General features: G+C 35.9%; 1 protein-coding gene across 1 annotated transcript in view; it reads left to right on the top strand.

The window, feature by feature from the left end:
* LOC135081516 (uncharacterized) overlaps window positions 1-23,879 on the top strand; it is a 61,783-nt gene that overhangs the window by 10,213 nt on the left and 27,691 nt on the right. The window contains exons 2-4 of the mRNA XM_063976245.1: window positions 8,014-8,051; window positions 17,634-17,717; window positions 18,087-18,219. Of these exons, the coding sequence (XP_063832315.1) occupies window positions 17,651-17,717; window positions 18,087-18,219 (200 nt within the window). The 5' untranslated portion in view covers window positions 8,014-8,051; window positions 17,634-17,650. The remainder of the gene's footprint in view (window positions 1-8,013; window positions 8,052-17,633; window positions 17,718-18,086; window positions 18,220-23,879) is intronic.

Here is a 23,879-nt window from a genome sequence, read left to right as displayed (position 1 = left end):
CGAAAAGAATTCTAACGGGCTCTCTCCTAAATTGGTCTCCGGAGTCCGCCGCGTGGCCGGCGCTGAGATGGTATCGGCACCGCGCGATATCGCACTCGTGTATTACTCGAGCTAATGTTTACACATTACGGCAATTTGTGCTTTTTTATGTGATAAACAATTCGTTTTCTAAGGTATAAACGCATTCTCTCATTTATACCGCAATAAATAAATGAAAAACGTAAAATAAAATTAATTGAAAGGAAAGGAAAACTGATTTCCTAGAAAAACCTTTTTTGAATTACTTACATGCTTTTTTAAATAGTCGTAATAAATTCATTTTATTCGATGAATGTTTCTGTCCAATTAAATTAATGCAATTAAAATTCCTTAGTAAAGCATCAAGACTCATATCATTTTTATCAAAAGATCGAGTACATTTCTCAAGTGTAACAAAAAATATCACACAAAAAAGATCCCCGGTCAGTTAAGCAGCGTTTTCTGTGAAGCGGAGCGGACTTGTGTATATTCGTAGTATTGCTTTCTACAGAAGTAGATAGAAGAAGAGATATATGAACTATTCCCACCTCTCGTTCCTACCACTGCAACTTTTGTGTAGCCAAGATCTACAGCTTGACCGCCATAAAAACCCAACCAATGAAGGTCAAGTTTGTCCCGGGGGAAAGTTAAACTGTCATTGGACCCGTAATGAAATTAATCAGAAGAACATAGGAGGAGTTCGAAATTAAGGTTCGACTTCCCTCCATTGCAAAGCGGATGACAGATAACAAACAAAGGCTTAATAACCTTTATGAAAAGATATGCACCACGGACAATAAATATCAATTAAGGGGGCCTATATTATGAGCAATTAGCTGCCAATAATATTTTTCACAAAATCGCTTAAAAACACGGAAATTTTTCCTTGTCGCGACAAGATCGGTGTAATAAATTGCGGAAACAGTACAACAGTGTATGTTGTATTGAATTAAGCATTATATCACGTTCATGTTTCCAAAGATCACACTCCCACAAGATACGATGGGCAGACTGCTCGCTCATGACTGACATCATCAGTGGAACACTCGCAAAAAGGAGACGGTACTAGTTTGAATTCGTGAAGAATAAGAGTTATAAGAGGAGAGGAGCTGGAGTCGACTTTTGATGACAGATGAAGGTGGACTTTTGGTGACGCGGACGCCATCAGACAAATATCGCCAGCAGTGTGATTCTATTTCATGTTCTTCATTACGTCCAAATTTTATTACATTGAAGATTGCTAGGTTTTCGCTTCTCTATCCTGCAATCTACTTTTGCTCCGCTTCAGTGAAAACGCAGCCTTATAGAAGAAAAATATTGAATAATATTGTGTTGTTGTTAATGTTATTGTGGGAAAAAACAAAGAAAGAATAGCATTATTACATTAATTGCAATTAAATTGAATCAAAAACACTTCGTTATAATGATTAAAGTGAGAACATAATGTTTTATAAAGTTGGAATGACTCATTAAAATAGTTTTATTTATTTATTTAAATTGTTATTCAGCATCGTCGTAGACACCAGTACAAAAATACTTCTATATCTTTTCTTATATTCTCACTCCTTCTCAACACAAAATAAAATGAATGGTAATGGTAAAATTTTGACAGACGCCTGGATGAATTCAAGGTTTCTTCGCAATTCTTAGGCTGGGTTTCACCATCTTACTTTAACTTTAACAAACATCAAAAGCCTGTCAAACTCCATACAAAAAATACCGGTTGTGGTTATAGTTACGGTTAAAATAAGGTGGTGCAACTCAGTCTTAGTATGTAACACAAACAATGAAAAAGCACTGAATGGTTGATTCATCCCAGCCTAAGAATGTTGAAAGTAAATTCTCGGGTATAAGCAAATAAACTTGTCCACTTGCGAATTCACTGAAAAACACTTAACACCTTTTGCTTTTTGTGCACATTAATCTTCGTACCTGTGGGCTGCATGTTTATAGATCGAGCGGATACGTCTAGCCCGGCGGGCTCGACTAAAGGATTAAAAATACTTAAGAATCTCTATTCACAGACTCGGGTATTTATTTGACATCCAAGTCCAAGCTCCTTGCTCACGATTTGGAAGACGTGTAATGATTATTTTATTGATTTATTCATATGATTTTTCTATACCGTTTATTATTTCTTAAGGTTGTCAAGAAAAATATACGTAATATCCGTCTGAACTCCAGGTATTTCATAGACTTTTTTTTTAATAAGATGATAATAAATTAAAGCCATTAAAAGATTACTTATAAGATATTTTTTAGCTTAACATTTTTTTTTCAAATCAGCAAAGTCGATGGTGGGGCAAAGAAAATAAAATAAAATTGCAAAGTTCGTTATTTAATCTTAACGTGCTATCTTCAATTAAGACGCTAGAGGCATCTGAAATGACTGAGAAAAATAGAATAAAAGAGTTGGAACATTTTCCACTGTCACGTTCGTTAAGACTAAGCTGTGTTGCTAGATCTTGTGCAACTAAATTCTTGTGATGTACAAAGATTTATCGAGTTCAGCGCAGTTTGTGTTCGCAGTAAAATCTTTTATTCCATTTATTCACTACAAATGCATGTGAGATCACTTTTAATACATTTACGAAGATCAAAATAATCTGGGTCTGTTGAATTTTATTGACAGTCTAGCTAAATCGTTTCAGGGTAAACAGTAGTGGGAATGAGTCGAGGGCATGGTTTTTGGTCAATTAAATAAAAGCATGAGACGATGAAAGTTTAAGTAAAATTACTAAATAGTGCATCAGCTCTACCACAGAGTTTCATAGTTGCGTAAAAACGAAATGTAAAGAGATACATTAACGTTCTTATCTAGTAGTAACTGTATTTAATGTTTATGTGTGGTTTATGTAGTCATTGCATTGCCTCGTAGATGGATCCGTTATTTGCGAGATTATTTGTATAATCGGCACGATTTATCATAGGCAACTTGGTGGTTAAAAAGAAACGTTATTTTAGACTTAGAAATATCCAAGGCTAAGAGAGCACTTATCTATTAATAGGTGTAGGGAAGGTGAGCACGGCGATCCTCTCTTGGGTGAATGCTTGTTATTTATAGGATATTTAACATAATCTAGTAAAAACGTGTGCTTATATTAAAGTAAATCGCTGTTATGGGTAAAGTTCAAAAGATTTGCGGTGTTTTAGTTTTTGTTACGAGTAGAAATCAATGAAAAGGGAAATTAATAATGGCATTACCTACTGGTAAGGCGTGGTAGCATTTCTTAATTTTTTCAATATTATCTGTAATCAGCGGCGGTGTATTATCTTCAAAGGCTGAAAGCAGAGTGAATACATACAGCTGCATCCGTTCGTATTACTATTACCTACCTCCATGTAAGATCTTAAGAGAAAGATCATAATATGTATAATTTTGCAAGATTCCGCTGGTCTTAAAAGAAATTATACAGTACATTAATAAAAAATTGTTTCAGAGAAGTCAAAGAATATTTTTTTAATACTTTTTAATTACACTATAGAGATTAGGAAAATATTTTAAAGTTTTTAATTAGAAATAACCGGTTACTGGCTATAATATATAATACCTCGCTGTGATAGAACGCCCCTATTAAATGGGCAGTTAAAACAACAAAAAATATTGTTCTTAATGACGTCAACTATTTTCCCATGGCCTTACAAATGAATGCTGGAGCACTGTTTTATAACTTGCGGTAACTATTTAATTTAACTAACGGTAGTGATAGCCTGTTGTTTTAATTACAACGTAAATTACTTAAGTGCGTGATAATTATGTATCTAGAAGTACGTCTATAATAGTATTTATTACTGACCTTTACTCACACATGCATTGCAAATCGTCATTTTCATAAAAAACTAAAAAAGTTTAGAGGAGAAACATCAAAAGGTTATCAAATGTTTTATTTAAATATCTACTTACATATTTTATACAGAAAAATTACGTCCATGAATGTTTATAAATATATTGAATAGTATTAGAAATATTATTATTTTATTTGATTAATCTTCTAAACAACATGTCCAGTTTTACGATTGCAAATGTAATCATGTTTGATTAATGGCCAATTCACGCAGTTCTTTACGGCCTGGACACTATTTTTTGTGACAGCCTTGTAAGTACATTTACAACTTTACGTGCTTGTAATATTAGTATTAATAAACATTTTTATTTCTTTCTAGCCTTAAAAGCGTACATACAATTAATTCCATGAGAAAATACATAATTAAATAGGTCTAAATGTTTTTGATTAAGGCCCTAATTAACCGCACCCCATAAAGAGGTTTTCGACGTTGCTGGTTGTGGGAAAACGATAAAAACAGAGTAAAATTCTTGGTTTATAACTCAAGTAACAGGTGTAGCATCACAGTATAATTTTATGCCACAGAATGCACGTCTATGTGACATACTTGAAGTTCGACATGAACAATGCATGTTCGCTTTACGCCTTGCCTTCAGTGTCGCCATAAAAATATTCACGTCCCCCATCAGTAATTCTAAATATGGAGAAACAAGTTGTGCTGCCGATTCTAGTAATTACACAGTTCTAATTGTGCTTTCAAAAGCTCTGCCGACACTAGAGAAATCAAAGGCATTCAAAGCTCTTTTATGTTTATGTAATATCGATGTAAGAAATAAAGCAAATTATTTTCTTAGTACATCAGGTTTTATGAGAAATCAAAATCGGTTTGATAATACAATAAACCACGACGTCAACGCTCTTTGAAAACGAACTTTTTGATATTTTTGTGGAACAATGAAATGAGTTCACTGTTGCTGTTTGGATTTCATAACTGAGAAATTGAGCTTGATCAACGTCACTTCTTTTGTCAATATGCAAACTAAATGAGTAAACTGCACATTTTTTGTACAAAACGTCTTTTTACTTAATAAATTAAAAAGTATTGAATACTATTTTATTAATAAGGGCAGACTCGTATTCCAAAATGTACTTCTGTGCTCTAGTTTAGAGACGCTTGTTATGGGTAGTGCGTGGGTAGACAATAAAGGCAAATAGTGAAGGAATGGGCTCATTACGTGTGTTTATGTTACGCTCGGCGGGCGCAGGCGTAGGCTTGCGCCGATTCGGACTCATTCCGAACGGTTTCTGTGACGTACGCTTGTGCTTTTCCAATTATTGGATTTGGAGTCCGTTATTTCCCGTCTGGGTAGATTCACAACGCTTTTTAGATTACGATTAACGTAAAAATTCAAGAAAATGCACAAATGTGAGTGTGAATAATGTTTATTTTAGAATAATTGACAAACATTACCATATTTAAGAACAACGTTCAAAATAGAGTGAGATTTGTTTCTTGTTCTAAGTTCTCGTCGTATATCGACACTATTCTCTGTTTGTTTAGTGAGTGTGTTTGTTCTTTTACAACTTTTTGTAGGTTTTCAAAGGTTATTAACCCACTTTAGGGCATCATAGTACTCGGCCGCATGTGTGTTTGAAGTTAGCATCCTAAATATTGTCCCGCACGTGTAATTCTTGCGCAATGTTATGCGAACAAGTGAAAAGCTTGAAGTGTTTGGTCTTCTACGATTGTAAGACCGGTAGAGCCACTTTAACTTTACTTACAAGAATATGTTCCTATTTTTTTTCTGTCGAAGCAGGAATGAACTGAGAAAGTGGGTATACTTATCTTGTTGAATACCGGATGATTCTTAATTATAGTTGGTTTATACATTATGTAAATTAGCTTTTTATGAACACCTGATTAGTGATTATAATATGAAATAGATCAAGCGTTGACTATATAAACTACCTGACTCTACGTACCCTGGTTCAAAGTTTTAAACGAACATTGATAAGACCAGGAACAATACAGCGCTTGGAGCTCTAAACTGCAGCGGGGCGTAGTAGATTACATGCAAACGATACTAATGCACATTCCCTAAGTGGCCTAAGTAATAGACTAGACCAGGGAGAGTCGGAGGGCCGCGGGAGCGTACGAAAGAGCGGGAGGAATGTGCGCGCAAGGTCATTGCGCCCTGCGCGGTCATGCGCTCGCGCCGCGCCCGCGCAGCCCACCCCGCACCCACCACCACATTGTCTAGTGATCAGCTGCGGATAAGGGGGAAGCGACCGCACCGAAAGCCGATAGGAACCACTTCAATGCGAAAGTGCCTTTATTTTTCCATTTTGCCCGTCCGCTCGGACGAGCCGGCACGAACGCCCCGAGCGATATTGTTCCCTGCTCTAACGCCATTCTCTAAGCTAAGAAAAAGACTATTGGAGCCGTCGTCTTTTATTTACGATGCTTACTCTTTCCAGCTTTTATCCCACGTATGCGCTAGGGGCGTTTGAAAGGGTTTTCTGTCGGGGTTTTAGAATATTCTGTCTATAATTAAGAAACTACTAATATTTTTATGACTCTATATCTTATGAATATTATATCCTGCGTTACATTTATAAATGCTTAAATCCTAAGAATAACTTGAAATACCAGCCATTAACATAATATTACGAATAGATCACGTACTTTCACATCGACCGTTATATATTTCTTAAAAAGCAAAATTAAAGCAGCGAATGTGTGAAAACAACATTCTTCGTCTTTGTTGGTGGCAATAAATTTACAAGGGATTTGCAAAAATTATCATGTTTTGCCGAGTTAGGCAGTCGAATGATAAATTAATTCCAGCTTTTATACAATGACAACATCTATTAAAATACTGTTTTATCGATTATGTTAATGCGATACAATATCGATTGATTTTTACCGGTGATGACATACTTTAGTTTTTAAAATTTATAGCATAATTGCGACAGGCTTTCGGTATAAAATTTTGTATTTTTTGAGTTTTGTAGGTGTCACTTTATATGTTGGTCGGTACGAATATGGTTATAAAAGCGTGTCGCTAATTAAGTAGCAGTTTCACTTGGTAATTGATGAGGTGATAAAATCCGCTTGGTAGCGGCCGATGGGTTGTCGCGGGTCAGTGGTGCGGTATCATTACTCACGCAAGTAGCGCAGCGCAGGGTCCACCCGAGCGGCCAGCGTAAACATGGTAAGGTCAATTAATGATCTTGAACGATTGTGTTGATTAAGTCAAACGCAGGTAACCACGATTGAGGCTGGAGCAAATAGGAGTTACTTTGAAACATTATAGGGGTTCTATCTAACACAGTTGTCGCACATAATGTTAACATCAGCAAATAAATGCGGATAATGCGTGTACTGGTTTCAGTCGCTTCAATGTGGCTTCCAATATTATGTTAACAGGTATTCTTACTTTGGTGTTCTGAATATAAATGTACTTGTAGAGTAGAGTAGAATGTTTTTTCTTCGATTATCTTGTATCATCAAGTTGTTTTACTTGACGATCTTGATGTATCGAGCGATACCAGCTCATTATTTATTTATTTTTGTTGTACCTAGTTGTTTATAAAAATAATAAGTAAGTGCCATAATGATAGTTATTCAGTTTTATCTACATTATACGTATATTAGTAACTATCTTAAAATTTTCAGAAATATAAAACTTTTACAGAAGCTTTAAAATACTAGTAGTGATTCAATTTTATTGTTGTTCATAAAATGTGACGGTAATATGCGAATATTATTGCCCACTTGTAACGGTTGCTTGTGCGGTATTGTGAACTGTTTTTTGCAGCTATTGATCAAATTGAACTTCAAGAAGACATTACAGAATGGTTATGTTTTCGTTTTTACAACGTTTTATGTCATGTTAAGTTCATTCTTATAAGTTTTTTTTTTTTTTTTTTTTTTTTTTTTTTTTTTTTTTTTATAAAGATTATTAGTAATTTGTTGTTACACAAATTACTAATACTCCCGTTAGCCCCTCGTACTAAGCTAAATATGCTTGTGTCACGAGTGAGCTCACCACAATAGTCGAGCGGCGGCGGGGACCGAACCCGCGTTCCCCGGATCACGAGTCGGCCAGTCCGACCCCTTCACCGTTCGGCTATCGTGGCTTCTGAAGTATTACATCGTTCAGCATAAAGTGGTGCCGTTATTAAATTTTACTATTGTTTGTTGCAGGATTTGGTTCCTGGGCTACTCATACTTCTGACGAACGGGTAAGTTTCAGACACCTACATAAAATAAAGTACATTCGCATAATAAAAGCATCCAACATTTCAGAAGTTAGGTACAATCGTGTAAATATGCCTATCTACCCATGTAAGCTCGTACTTTAGTTAATCCAATACACTGTTTCTACCATTGTTCGTATCCACTGCTCTATTGTGTGACACTGCAAAGAAACATGGTCTCGATACCTTTCCGTGGGACGTCCGTGAACTCTACCTCTTTTTGTGTTGTCAAGCATTTTACTCGCGAGTTAAACAAGATTGCATGTCTGCAACAACTTTGCGTTGACCAAGTATCTATATTCAAGACACAACCAGTCTTTACTAATTCTACTATTTTCCAAACTAGCCTATTATCTTGTAAATGTAGATATAACTGGATATTCTCCGATACAAAAACAAGGCTTTGTTCGATGAATGATTTATTGATATTGAGTTTGCACAGATGAACTCCAGATAGCATGATTGATAGAAAATAAATTTGCTGTATTTATGAGATAGACGTTTTCGTCATTGTTGCTTGTGCAAGTGAAAGTAATTTCGTAAATGATAAATAAAAATTAAGTAGCACACGTCTTATAACTTTCGATTATTAGTGATATTTAGGAGTTTGATTTTTATTTTTAACTGCTTTACCTACTTGAAATGTTAGTGAATAACTTTATTAGTTTTTTGTAAAACAGTTTTCACTTTATAACAAAGTAGATAGCTGTAGAACTTGTTTAATTAGGTAGAATATTACTATTTTAGTACTTTTTTATCCTGTCCTAAAGAAAGCCAAGTCCATCGTACTTACCGTTTACTCTTTGCTTAAATTTCATTTAAGATCAGTTTCTTTTTAGTACAAAATAGTGTTCTGAATCACGCTTCCAAAATTGCTGTAAGATAAAATTTAAAGAGCGAAACACTTTTTTGCTCAACGCGCCTCCGCTGATATACCGATAAAAAGCTCTGGTAGAGTTTGCTCTAAATGCGGAATGTTGTAATCAGCCTGCATTTCGCCAGCGGTTTCTAGAGAGACCTAGTTGGTTTTACGCGAAGGGCTAATAGACGTCATCTCTAAATAAGTGGTTATTGAGATGTTACACGCTAACTTCTGTAAGCATGAGTGACAGGCCGCGCCCCAGAACATGTTCCTCGCCCGCGGTGCGGCAAATTTCTATCATCTAACACTCGATTCCTATGAAATGTTTAGAGAGAAATTGCTATGTAATGTCAGATAATGGCCAATATCATAATTGACAGACACTATGTCCGTAAATACGCCACGTTTGTGACAATGTGGTTAATAATAGTTAACGCTCGGTGGGACTGCCACTGGTGAAATTTTCAAAGAAAGCTGTGTCGTTTAGATGTCAGTAAAACGACGCTACTTTTATTTCTGTCGTTAAAACGGTGAGAAAGAACTTCTTGAATTAGACTCGTGGGTTAACGATCACAGCAAGTACTTACAAGAAAAGTCATTACGTCATTTTATTTATTTTAGTAGGAAATTATATAAAATATAGTGACCATTCATTCCTGGGTTTGTCTGTGGTGTAATCGTTAAGTCGTACGTGAGAAATTAAACGCTACCGTTAATTGTTTTCTTTCCGTGATCAAGGAACGAGCGTAGGACGCGTGAATGCTCGGTTTGCGGTAGGGCTCGTAGCATTCCGCGCGGTACTTCATGCTCATTCTGGCATCCAGATAAACGGAAAGTAGTAAGAGTGAAAATATGTGGCAAGAAGTGTTATTAGTAAAATATTTGTTTTTCTCAAAGTTACGGTAAGCCCGCGCCCTAGCTTAGTAACCGCCACATCGCCACTTACCTCAATGGTATGTATGCACCCATCCATTAATCATACATTATTTTGTTCAGTAGCTTGTATCATATGTACTTTTTTGATGTATTCAATTTGCGTGACTTGATTACCTCAATAGCTATCGCTTAATTTCTTCTCACCATAAATTATGTTGCAATCTAAGTATATTCAAGAATCTAGTATTTCTGAACGAAGTGGACTTTCGATGCGATTAACACACATTCTGGACATCAGCGATAGGAAATCATGTTTGCTTGCAGCATTATCAATTACTCTTTGGAACGGTTTCTCGCCCCTATAAACGCTCGCCAACGCGCATTAACTTCACTTTGTACAACATGGTTGCCGCGTGTCCTAATGGCCTTTCTTGCCACTTTCTAGATTTAGGTTAAGAAGTAGCCGGTACTAAAACTATATTATTAATCTAGAGACACTAATTAAATAGGTTGGCGACGCGAAGTCGGCTTCGACTTAACGAGTAGTAGAAGTGCGCAGTTGTTAATGCAATATTAAAAAGGTATTCATCATCAAATCAAATCAAATCATCGGTAATATTTTTTCTAATAATAAATTCAAACTAGCCAGAACGTACATGATGTTGGTGACTACTACTTAGATGTACTAAAATTATTATCTAGTATAAGTAACTTTGTAAAGATCATTTTACCACTAAATTATTCTTTTACAACAAACATTTATTTAAATTATAATGGAAATCAAGAATAACTGCTTCCTATAGCAATTTGCTTAGTTCTTGTTAGTATCTACTAACATTTTCCAATCAAATTGTTACAGCAAACTGGACATTACTAACATTTACATATTAGAATTAGCTTGACGTACTTAGTACTGTATGTCTAGGACGGTTCCCTACATGGTTTATTTTAGCGTCCGGTTGTGTCCGTAGCTGCAGTTTCCTGACCAGTCCAGTCGCGGCGTTAACGACGTCGTGCGTTTTTCATCCCGTGCCATAAGCCATGAGCCGAACGAGCATTATCATAAAATAACACATTAACTAACTGTCGCAACTCAGCATTTCTTTGTTGTTCGATGATTTATTTAGAACAGGTTGCTTTGCGTAGAATTGTTTCTTCTAGATCAGGTCGCTTGCAGAAAGTAAGAAATATGTTTGTTACAAAAGTTTAAGCAAGCTCCAAAAGTTAGTGTATATAATTATGTAGACTTTATATGATAGAACGATAATTTGTTTTTCTACCTTTTTTTCGCCAGTCACGAATAAAAATGTATGCCAAACCATTAATGATAGAATATAGAATTTTATACAGTCAGGCATATCAACATGTCTCACTTTTGGCACGCGTATTTTTAACTTGATGAAATGTATTTTCATAATTATGTCAGCAAACTTGGGATATTGACACGATTAGATTGAGAGAAATTAAAAATAATTCGAAATACATATATAAAATAACAGTAGAGTAAAACATTAGGTGTTTTGTTTATCGCGTCCGCTTATGGTGTATATCAGAGACAGCGCGCGGCGCGGGCGCAGGCGACAGCGACAAGCTTTAGCATTCCGAGCACTGCCTTCTTTAGCGCAACACGCGATCCTTTGCATCCAAGATATTTAAATAAGCTACATTAAAATAATTAAGGGTTGAAAATGTATTTATAGGATTTTATTGATACTGTTGTGATTAACAGCTTGTTTCATTTGCGTTGTTTTTTCAAATAAATTCCATGAACAAATTAGATAATGTCATCATGATATTCAACGTTAATCATTTTATGACGTTAAGCTGAAGCATTAATTTTTAATTAGATACCTACTTGTGCAGTGTGCTTGTATGAGTGCACCATTGCATTGATTTCAATAAATTAAAAGTGATGAGTTATGGTAATCGTACCAATAACACGATAATCCTTTTAGAGCCGGTATGAAATTCTCGTATAATAGTTTTGAGGAATCTGAATTTATTCATGTTGCAGGAGAAGGAACAGACGTGTGAAAGTTGAAACGAAAATTCACACGCATTCGAAAACAGATGCCCCAGTTGGAACAGATAATTGGGTCAGCCGAGCAACCTGTCGAGCTGCTCACACGCATTGTCTCGCGTCTCGGTGCGCCCGCGCCGCGGTACCGTTAGCGCTCGGTCAAGTTCGGCCCATTGTGACGTATCGTGCTCATGAATGTGACATACGGATTTAAAACTAGACCCTTTAGGTGCGATTAATTTGATTTTTTAGCTTATTTGTATCTATAAAACTCAAGAAATACATACAATTCAGTAGAGTATGTTGTTTTCCGCAATTTAGAAAGTCTTGCAATTTAAATAAGTTTTAAGGCTAAGGAGTTTTAAAATGTACGTTAACGAGGCTTCGCGTGCTCGTTAGTGATACGACAGTTTACTGTATCTTAAATCCTTAGACGAGGGAATGGAACGTGCAAATAAATTCGTTGCAGACGGAGATTCCTTAGCAGATACGAGCATTATTTAAGTACGTGGACTCGGTTCTAAGGTAGGCGGCCGGATGAGTACGTGAGCCCGTGACCCGCCGGGTAACATCAAAAAGATCTTAATGCTAGTGCATAACTTCCACTTGTGTGGCACCGCTTTGTCCCTGCCCGCAAACATAATATTATGAGTGACCGCTTTAAATTGCCTTCAAAACGATTTATATCAAACTACACACTTTTTCGGAGACATTGTAGGAAAAGTTGATATTTTTAACGCTTATGTTTTATTTCGACACACTTCTTGGACTTTTGAATTGCTTTACACATTAATCTGGAGTCTCAAATAAAATGGCGTAATGCGCCCACTGATTTCGGAAAGCTCTCTCAACTTAACGAGTACACACTTAAGTTTGAAGGCAATTACCATGCCGTACCATAGGATACAAGAAGAAAACAAGCCCAAGTTTGGTTTAATTTTAGACTTTTTATACGTATAAGTAGATTCAAATCTGTGTACTCTATTAGTAAAGTGTAGATGGGGTTTAGTTTAAGTCGGTACACATACCCATACCAAAGGTAGAGTAGAAAGATATGCTGTATAAACTCGTTAACGTTTCTTATTGCCCCCGCATCATTTGTTATTGTCCTCGACTAAGCTTGTTATTGTCGGAGTTAGTACCACGTCACGGGCACTAATTAGAAGAATGATTTGACAAATGGAGAGGTCAAGTATAGGTCCGACACAACTTTCTATTTTAAAAACAAAACAAAATACTAACAATTACCGTTGTTGATTCCGTTTATTGTTGTTTAGAATTGATAGTTATCAGTGGAACGGTGGGAGTGTAGAGAATGCAAAAATCTCCGCCGTTACATCAAATAATATTACCTTTTTTATGGAAATAAACGGTGTTTGTTTTCTCAATCTTTTCTAAACGTATAACGACGTGTATAAACTTTTGCAAATGTATTTTAGCTTTGCCATTCCGAACAAAAGTAAACATTTCATTTCAAAGAAACCGAGTCGTGAGCTAAGGTTTGTTTACTAGTTATGCCACTTAAATTTATTTAGTAGTAAAAGGTGATCTTGCAAACGAGAACCATTTTGTTTGAGTTATGATTGCTCTAGAGTTTAGAATATAGTGATCTCCTAGTACGGTTATGGTACTTGGAATACAATTATGGGCTACCGTATTCATGTTTTATTTATCCATCTTTGTTTTATTGTGAGAATCTTTTAGCGATAACCCTTTCACACGCTGCATAAGTGCAGGTCAGATATTAAGTGCTAGCAGGAAATGTAAACTAGTAATTCTATCTTACAATGCCTGTGTGAATAATTGTTTAAGGTCGATAGAATTGGTATGGTCGGGGCGGTCACTAATCCGTACATTGCTTGGGAACACAGGCCATTGTATGGATAATGAAGAATAATACCCCCATGCCGGCTCGGTCGATTGCAAGGTAATTATTAATTGCACTTGGATCTATTCATAAAATCATTGTGCATTAAAGGTCTTCAGAAAGGTACGGTTGTGTAACTTTAATGACCAGTTTCTTTGATTATTACTGTCGGATCACCGTTGTACGAAATACTACGTTATTGTATTATTAGATTATATTACCCATATTAGGAAAGAATTAATATAAAAAAAGTCAGAGAACATTAATCAATTCGACATTTAATGAACTTTTATGGTTAGTGATGCAATCGTTACGATGTGAAGTTTTGTTACGGATATGTTAATTAAGTCACTGTTTTCTCAGTGTTATTTGATGTTCATTTGATTCGATATGTTCTCGTATTACGGTTAGTATACCAACTACTTATCGTTTTACAAATGAAAAATGCTCTGTTACAGTACTTGGTAGTGATTTAGGATGCTAACGGGACCAACATTAATTGCGAAACGTTTTAATATTAGCCGAGCGAGTCGCGCAACCACGAAGTTTGCAATTTGTGACACAGTCTGATATTCTCCACCGTTAAATTGGACAATTTGTGTAGGCACACGGTGGCTGCGCGCCCGTTGCGCCACGCTCTGCGCACCGTGATATAACTGTTGCGACGATTACGTGACATATGAATATCGTCACACGTACTAATTGCCGCTCGTTACGTTACGGCCTCGCACACGACGCGTCCCGTTCCTATCGTAACGGCTCCTCCATATATCGCTTATGACATTATCTTGTTAGTCTGATGAGAGAAAATGTGCCCAAGAGCCTGTTTATGGCGTCTTCATTGAATATCAACTGTAATTGATTTTGATAACGGGTTATTATCGTGATATGCGATCTTATCCTATTAGTAACGTAAAAGTAATGGTAAGTAGGTAAGTATCATAATAATTTTACACTTAAGTATACGTTCTCCTGCAGATCTTACAAGGTTTCTTTTTACAAATAAGTAATAGTGAAATAATAAATCTTTTCGTTAGTAAAACATAGCTCTACCTAGGTACATATATTAATAAACTGGAAATAAACAAATACTAATTGTAAGTACATTGTTAAAATTAACGATAGTCTAGTCACTAGATTTGTAACGTTCAACCATAAATGTTAACAAGAATTTGACATGAACAATCACACTAAATGCGATTTCAAATGGCAACCAAACGGTCAGCTAGCGGGAGTCGATAATTAGGAATTAGGTAAACAACTTCTAGAAAATGATTATGCCGTTATGCATTTGTATTAGTTAATATTGTGGCTGTTTTATGTCATCAATAACTTAGTTAATGTTTTAACATAACCCGTCACATTCACTCACTTTGAGTTCCGTTAGTTTTCAATAAAGTCGGACAATTTGCACGTTCGGGCCTACATGGAGCTTAAACAAAGGCCTTTTAAAATTGCCACAATTGGAGCAAAGGTTCCGCTTACGATCGCGGGCAAAGCAGTGCCATAATGGAGTAATAACTGTCTGTTTTACTCCTTCCGCTCTTAACCTCTTTGCTCTATCTTTCCCTAGTCGGATTTTAATGCCGAGTATCGCGGTGATTTGTTTTTGTGTATAAAATCATCTCTACAAATCGTGGTTTCGTTTATGGAGTGGAATCTGGCGTTAGCGTGGAGCTTTAAAGTTATGCGTCGGGAAAGGTCAACGAACGAAGGTTAAAGAATAAATAATCAAACAATATAAATTAGCATTTATGTGGAGAGTCGAGCGGAGTATCTAAGCGTCTGGATCTATATACGATACCAGAGCTCCTGTGTTTAGCTTTAGGTGAACCATCTGTGCTTTTGGCGTAGTTGTTTACGAGCTACTGATAGAATCGTTGAAATATGTTTCTGAAGTATTAAAATATTCATTCGACATCATATTTCATTTCTAACTTAATGCAACATTACCTTATAGTTATACCACAAAGTTTTGTAAACCATTTGTTATACTCGTAAGTAGTTTTTTATGTGAATATAGGTCGTCACCAGCAAATGTGTCCAAATTGTCAACACCGCAAGACCGCTCGTAGAGTTGTTTTGTGGTTCGTTAAAGTTAAGAAATCAGCACCGTAAAGTTACTTCTTCCGGTGGATTTTGAAACTCACGATGCTTAATAGATTAATCTCATAGCAGACTGTACAGAAACGGGATCTAATATATTGCAGTTATTCTGTGGGAACGCACTAGGGAGTGGAGTGATACAGTTCAGATTTACATGAGAACCTAATGAATATGTTTATCTTGTATTCTCGATAACGTGGTTCTTTTAATAGGCACATTTCTTTCTTAATTATAATTTCTCTGGTAATGTATTAAATCAGGAGCTGGAGTAATGTCTTCTCAGATTTCGAGAAAGCAACCTGAATCGGTGTAGCGGTATAATAAAGTGCAATTTATTTTATTGCTATATTGGGCAGTGCAGCATTCCGTAATGTGATAACTTAGATTGAAGAAGGCTTCGGGCACGTCTCAGATACAATTCAAACTCATAGTGATTGATATGATCATTGAAGCAAAACCATCAAATAATAAAAGGCTTTTTGAACGTGGTTAGCAAAAAATATTTCTGCTGATAGTATGTAGACAATGTAGACTTTCACGTTTACAAATTATTCATTCTGCTTGATAAAAGACCCAAGTGAAAGCGATATTGCTGTGTAAAAAAGTAAATGAAAATTCGTGTCACTGACTTTCCTATAGCTCTCGCGGTTCGCCGGATCGGTCTTGACCCGCATTCAGCTGAAATCGCAGGCATTAGTGGGCTCAGGTTCAGCTGGCGGTGAGATGTAATCAACGTAATGATACCATCCGCTTATGATAATTTGACAGAAATGATTTTAAATTGATATTTCAGTTAATTCAGTTTCACTTTTTTCATTATAAGCTTTATTACTTCACAAAAATAAAATATTTAAGAAACTGTTTTAGTTTCTTAAATATTGTGTTGTAGTTTGAAATACATAGTAGGTACGATATGATTTCATAAAAAACTTAACTTCAATAAAGTAAGGTTATGATAATCCTAGATTGTGTGAGTTATAAAGTTTCTGCTTAGGTGTAAATGAAGTATAGTGTAGATAATTATAATTTATTTACATGCCTGCCTGAGTCACATGCCGACTATTTGAATTGCTATACTGGTCTACTCCTGATAGATAAATATCTTGTGTCAGTAGACAGACTTCCATAAATGATTTGGAAATCGTTTTCGACTTTTGTTTCTAATTCGATCTGCCTCTAAAATAAATAATGATAACATCATCTGTCCAGATACGATCGCATGTAATGTCATTGTCGTTGACCGGCTTTCGATTTTATTCATTGTAAAATTGACAATGCAGCCGCGAGTGCGAGCTTGAACGGACGTCCTTAGTACTTGCAACTTTCTACGGCATAGTAGTTTTATTTTAGACGGTACGATCAAGTACGATACCAGCATTGTACTCAACGGGGTGCTGTCAACAATTTATCGCCGGTAGATTTTATCTTTTTGTCCTTCACCATTCATGAATGCTAATAATTTTCAAGAAACGAGAGAACCGATTCGAAAGTTTATAGTGCGGTCATTTATCTTTTATACGCGTAAGAACATTGATTGTATAAATATAGCACTGGCCATAAAAGAAGTAGGGCTGCTTTTAAATCTGTGGTTTTGTTGTGTGCGCGTTAGTTAATCAAAACAATAAATTACATTTTTATATTTATCCAGACCGGCCTCTACACAACGACTTTTTCTTCTTCTTTATGGAAAAAACTTGGGTACCTAGTCCTGCTGTCCAATGTCAATGAAGTTACTATAAGTCTTTTAAAGGAGTTTTGAAAACCACTTACAAGTTTTGTAGAGTTTGGTGTATTGATTATATTTTATATGCCTTATGTAATATTGTTTGTTTTCAGGTGGTGGATCCGTCGGCATGACGGGCGAGACGCTGCGCTGGGCGCGGCTCGCGTTGCTTCTGTTGCACTCCTCTTTTGCATTCAGTAAGTTTTATTACCATGCGACTTATTATTTTAATGCCTTTAATCTGTTGTTATTAAACGTGCAATAATAAAATTAATTGATAAAATATCACACCGTGCGATTTTTGAGGTGCAAGTACGTTATTAAGAGAATTGTAAAAGCTTTAAAGATACCTTTTAGAGCTAATCCAGTAACCTATATTTTAAAAAATACTGAGCAATTTTAGCAATCTCTATAATGTCCAAGGTCTTTGTTAGATTTGTTCCGTGGGAAAAAATACTTCGACAGATTACTGTTTACTTAACATTGTTTTACTTACCTACTTCCCTAATATTTACAAATTAACTCTAAACGCTTCTTCATAATACTAAACGAACATTTTGTTGCAGGTCGGATCGCCTTCGAGAAGCTCACAGATGTGGACTTCACAGGCACCGCGTACTACACTGTGCGCAACCTGTCACTCTACGAGTGCCAGGGCTGGTGCAGAGAGGAGCCCGACTGCCAAGCTGCCGCGTTTAGGTATGACAATAACAATAATAATTTGGTACGAAAGTTTTATTAATGATAGCTTTGCCTGCAACTTCGTGTCCGTGAAAATAGTTTGAAATTTTTTTCCCGTTTTCGCAAAATTTTTCGTTGATGCTCTATTGCCCGTAGCGTGGTGATATTTGTATAGCTTTGGTTATAGCCTAGTCTTCCTCGATAAATGGGCTATCCAACGCATAAAGAATTTGTTAAATCGGACCAGAAGTTCCTGAGATTAGCGTGTTCAACTAAACAAATAAACAAACTTTTCAGCTTTATATTAGTAAGTATAGATAGATATACATAATTATGTATTGAGTATTGATGATAAGTAGGTACTATCATTATGTTATTGTGATTCTAATATCAAGCACAACTTTCAATGTGCCAGTTCGTAAATTATTTTCATCCGTTCAGATGGTTTCTAAACGTTTAAAATGTAGGAAAGTGACTGAAAGTGTGAAAGTGAAGCTTTCGTGAGCACATTTGATATGGTCGCACCAGTTCCAAACGTGGAATATTAAGTATTTTAAACATTTTTAAAAGATATTAAGCGAGACCAATGTACAGAAATAAGTATTAGCCATGGGTTTTTAAATATTAACCAAAAATTTACTGAACGAGGTATAGGTATTTTTTTCTCATCGTTCGAGTTACGGTCATAGAGTTTCTAGTATCGATCAACAAATTCCAATCACATTAAAGACTTGAATCGTCATTCTCTGACTGATCACGAAATAAATAAAAATCAACGTGTCGTTACTATCTCCAATCACGATGCTCCTGACCCGAATGTCTTAGATAAGATCGGATTGACGTGAAGATCCACTAATACTCGTACAGCCAAGGTGCAAGGGGCATTAGGGAAATTTGAACTATAGACGTTTATGGAGCATGTCACGAAAGTGGCTTGTGCGTGAACAAGTTCTGCACGCTATTAAATAACGAATTTCTTTTATTGATAGCACAATATTATTGTTTTATAACTAATCACGTTTTGTTAAATAAAGTGCTATTTGACTTCACTTGAGCTACAGCTCGTAAGCGTAAGCTATACGCTTTCATCTCACGACTTCAATGTATATAGGATCTAAATCGTGCGCTATCGTTCCTAAACACAGTCCTGATGAATATATATGGCCTGCGCGTAGACATGTTTACTGGCCGGCTGCAGTACATGCATTAGGTGGGCTGATTGCGCTCGAGCCGCTTCGTGTCTTGTTTTGATACTCAACATTGAGCGCACAATGCGAATTGCATCTGGATTGTGGTGAGGCCAGGAATGTGTGTCAGTCTGCCACACGTCCTCCGCTTGTGGGATCCCAATGACACGCTGTGGGTAATAACAATGTGTCTCTGGCATCGCCGGCTACAGACCGTGTAAAAGCGGAAACCGACCTCGCCGCGCTCTAAATTGGATAACAGTAAAAGTGATCGCATACGTCTTCAATAGATTATTGCCGGCCGTTTTCAAGCACGCCAATAGTTTTCATGACTATTGGCGGTTTGGAACGGATTACTTAATTTATTGTTACTCTAGAGCTATGCACGAGATTAGATTAGTCCCGATGCTTCATAATAGGTTTAGCTTGAGTGCACTTGAGATTACTTACTATAGTTTTGGGAATGTTATTTTCCTACTATCAACAACTTTCTCTACTAGTGTACATTGAAGTCGACAACGCAATCTTTAAAAGAAAATCGTGTACCTATACCTACTACACACGCGTATATAGTATTGCCACAAGTAGGTGAATGCATCGATTATCCGATTGTCTATCTATATGCTAAAATTATATTTAATTACCGTGTCTAAGTGCAGTATTTTTTTGATTACGCCAATTAGTTTAAATCCATAAAGGCAGATTTTATTCTAATACCTAACTTGTTTAATACAATTTTAATGTACAGTTTAATAATAATTTTATAGTTATGCGAAAAACAAAATTGCTTAAAATTGCGTGTAACTGAATAACAATGCTGGTTAGATACATCGAAATCAATTTCAACGGGATCGATCTAAAATCAATTCGGCATTCAATTAAACGAGATGAAACTTTCCCGCGCTTCTAATCTGGCATTGTACTAACACGGTACGTATCTCGAATCAATCTGTCCAGAGAAATGGCGATCTGACAAAAGAATAGGATAGATGCGGTATTAACAATCAGTAACTGTTCACGGTGCCACTGGCTTGCTCGTTTACGGTACAAGGCCACACAACATGAGCTATCTCTTATCTCACCAGATATAAAGTCCAAAACGAAATGATAATGCGCACTACCGATGCGCGGCGATTGACAACCGCTTTGGATACCGCTTCTTCAATGGCATAATTCAATAAAATCGCGCACTAAAATCAGGAGTATCTAACGTGAACGTGACCCTTGCAATCTGATGCTGTCACGAGCGATATCTTGAACAATATTTCACTTTGAAGATGCTTCTAAATTATAACTGGATAGCGGGCTCTTTACGAAAAACAAATTATTAACAATCATGAACGGAAGAGCCCAATTACAGATCTGATTAAACACATAAATACCATTAATGTCTGTAGCCGGATGGTAGCAATAAACACGCAAAAATCATGCCGTAAGCTTCCATTGAACAAATAAAATAAAATTGTAATGTATCAATCATTAATACTGCAATCAAAATATTTATGAGTGTTTAGAGAGTGAGATGAAGTGTGGAGATAGTACGCGGGCTACTTAAGCTATTTTCATCGGCATTGGGCGGTGATTGATGCGCGCGCGGCTCAATGCGTCGGCGCAGCGTGGGATGCGTAGACGCAGAAGCTGTAATCTTTTGTTGTCTGAGGGATGTTTTCAATACTTGTTATTAATGTTTATTAAGTGTTATTGGCGAAAGTATTTCGATTCAAAGATATATTTGTTATAAAGAGCTTCTGAATAATAAAATTATAGGTTTTCAGGAAAAACAATGTTCTTACATTTTAAGAAAGTTTTCCTAAAAAACCATTTTCCCAAAACTTAGGAATTTCTGTTATTAGATGTTTTGCTCTGCTCTTTGACAGTTAATTCATTGATGTTCATGAAGTTCAGAGTCATGTACTGGTATAGCCTCAATAATTTAATGCTTTGAATGAAACAGGATAGCATTAGAAATTTTATTGTTCGAGGCTCACTGGTGAGCCGCGCTGCATCCAACGTGTTATCTGGTCGTTAAGCAGTGATCCGCGATATTATGAAACACACGTCACAGCGCGTTGTCCCAGCTACCAGTTGCACGCCACCATAAATCGCGAGGACGCGTCATCGCTCTCGTAATCGACGCCCGCGGCAACCTGACTCTACCTACCTCTCTCTCATACCTGATGCGATCTTGATACGCTTTGATGGGATGCCGAGCTGGATTGCGGCTATTATTTCCAAAGGAAAGCTAGCCAGGCAGTGAAAAACTATGTGTGCGGATTCCTTTGTGAGACGTAGAATTTATTTCTGAAAGACCACCCACTGAAAATAATGATCTAAAGTTTTTGTTACTATGTTGTACACAAAGTACTTACTTGCACAAAGGGCGACACAAACGATTTTAACAAAATGGGCAGCGCAGTTAGATTTCATACTGAGATCCCTGTCATAACGAAAGTTATTTTTAATGAACATAATTTGTCGAATCGTATATTCAGTGAAAAAGCACTAACTCTATTTTACGAGCTTTTAACTTCAGGTTTGATGTGCCTATGCTTATTTCAGTCGTTCTATTTATATCATACTGATTTTAATAACACCTTTAATAATATGTGGAGTGCTCTGAATGCATAAATTATAGCTTTCTGATTTCTCGATATCCTGCAGGCCTATGCAATTCTATTGTGCATTGGCGCTGAAATTGCTATCTTTTCACCCATCAGAGTCCTAGGAGCTCACATGCATAGATACGAGTAATGCTAAATGAAATTAAAAAACATTATTTTATGATTCATGTTCTTTATCATGCATACAGCATGTTTCTATGGCGCGGCTTCTTTTTGCAAGATTCATCTGCCTGCTTATTTTTATGAAATTGCTTTTATAATTTTATTATGATGATGTTCGTAGTTATCAGCTTTTTAAAAACATAGAATGTCACAGAGTAACAAGCAAAATGTAGATTCTAATTACACAGTTATTATTACTTCATCAAAGTCATTTATGGCAATTTTAAGAGAATGTGATAATATCTTCATCACAAAAATATCTAGGTGATCAATTTGCAATAACAGAAGACGCCTTAAGCAGTCCTAGATATGCATCGCAATATACAAGTAAGTGTTTTGTTGAATGTAAAAAATGCACGCCCGCAGCGATTGTCAGTGCATTTTTACTTTTGTATGATTAATGTTATGTTATCAAATCAAGGTCCGCGCCTACCTGATAGTTATCTTTGCTATCCGCAGAGCCACATCGTACGGAAGGAATGCCCATCATTCGTTTAATTACCACTTTAATGACAGAGCACACGTTCAAAGATTTATTATGCCAGTTGTGAAACTAAAACGAAATCCGATGTCATTAGTCTAAGGGCTTCGGAGTAACATTAATCAATTATTTTTTGTAGTTATTTTTGTGTTTACATCTGACTTAACAGCAATTTATATGACCGCGCCTGTAATTTGTCTACGGTTGATATATTGAAATAAATGTAGAACATGAAAAGTATTTAGTTCAATTATGTTTCGGTACATCTTAGTTTAAAACTTTTAACGACCTTGCGCATTTTCATCCGGAATTTGAAATTTATTATGTGCCGTATACAGTTTTATGGCAATTCAACAACATCATGATACGAATTATGAGTGAGTTAAGTGCACCGCACTTAAATTGCACGATTTAACGACATTGTAAGAGTGGTTAGTTGAGAAAGCTCTCAGTAGCTTATAAAATTCGAAATATCACAGCAAACGGTACCACGCGCCGTTATGCGCTGCAAGCAAACTGTAACGCAGTGTTCTTGCTCTTGACACTTTGCCGATATAGGCCTATGAATCAATGCTGATTTCATTCATTCGTTTTGTAGATAGATATCATACTTAAGTTATGGTACTACTTTGCTATAATATCGTTATTGTTATACTCGTAATAGTGGATTCTCAGTTCTATTGAATTTTATTTGGAGGAGGCTGGAGATTTTTTTAAGGGACAATATTATTTGATCCTCTAAAAACTAATTGATCTTTTTTGTATGTGCACTTTTAAAAATAAATGATGTTTTTTATTATATTTTATCTTTATATTAATTATTGGGTCTATATTAGTTGATCTACGGATAAGTTATGAATGATCTTCATTAAAGGTAACATAATATTCATGTTTAATATACTCTTTTAATATTTGGTAAACAAAAATAATATTTGATCCTCTTTTTTAGTTATTGATCTTTAATTTTGTTAATTTGATGATTTTTATATCAAGTTTGCCTTTTAATATTGATCACCTAATAAATACATTTCGATCTATGTATAACTTAACTTTAAAATATATTTGATCTAACAAAAAATATTATTGGTTAATATTTTTAATTAAAAAATATCTTTTAATTTACGCGGTACTTTGTGGTTGAGTGACAATCGTCCGTCATTGGTTACTGAGTTGGCCAAGGGCTTAGCGGCCAATAAGCAAGCAGAATGGTACATTGCCATGTTTGTT

The sequence above is a fragment of the Ostrinia nubilalis genome, chromosome 2 (genome assembly GCF_963855985.1).
Source record: "Ostrinia nubilalis chromosome 2, ilOstNubi1.1, whole genome shotgun sequence".
Classification (NCBI taxonomy): domain Eukaryota; kingdom Metazoa; phylum Arthropoda; class Insecta; order Lepidoptera; family Crambidae; genus Ostrinia; species Ostrinia nubilalis.
This window is presented reverse-complemented; position numbering and strand designations above follow the sequence as displayed.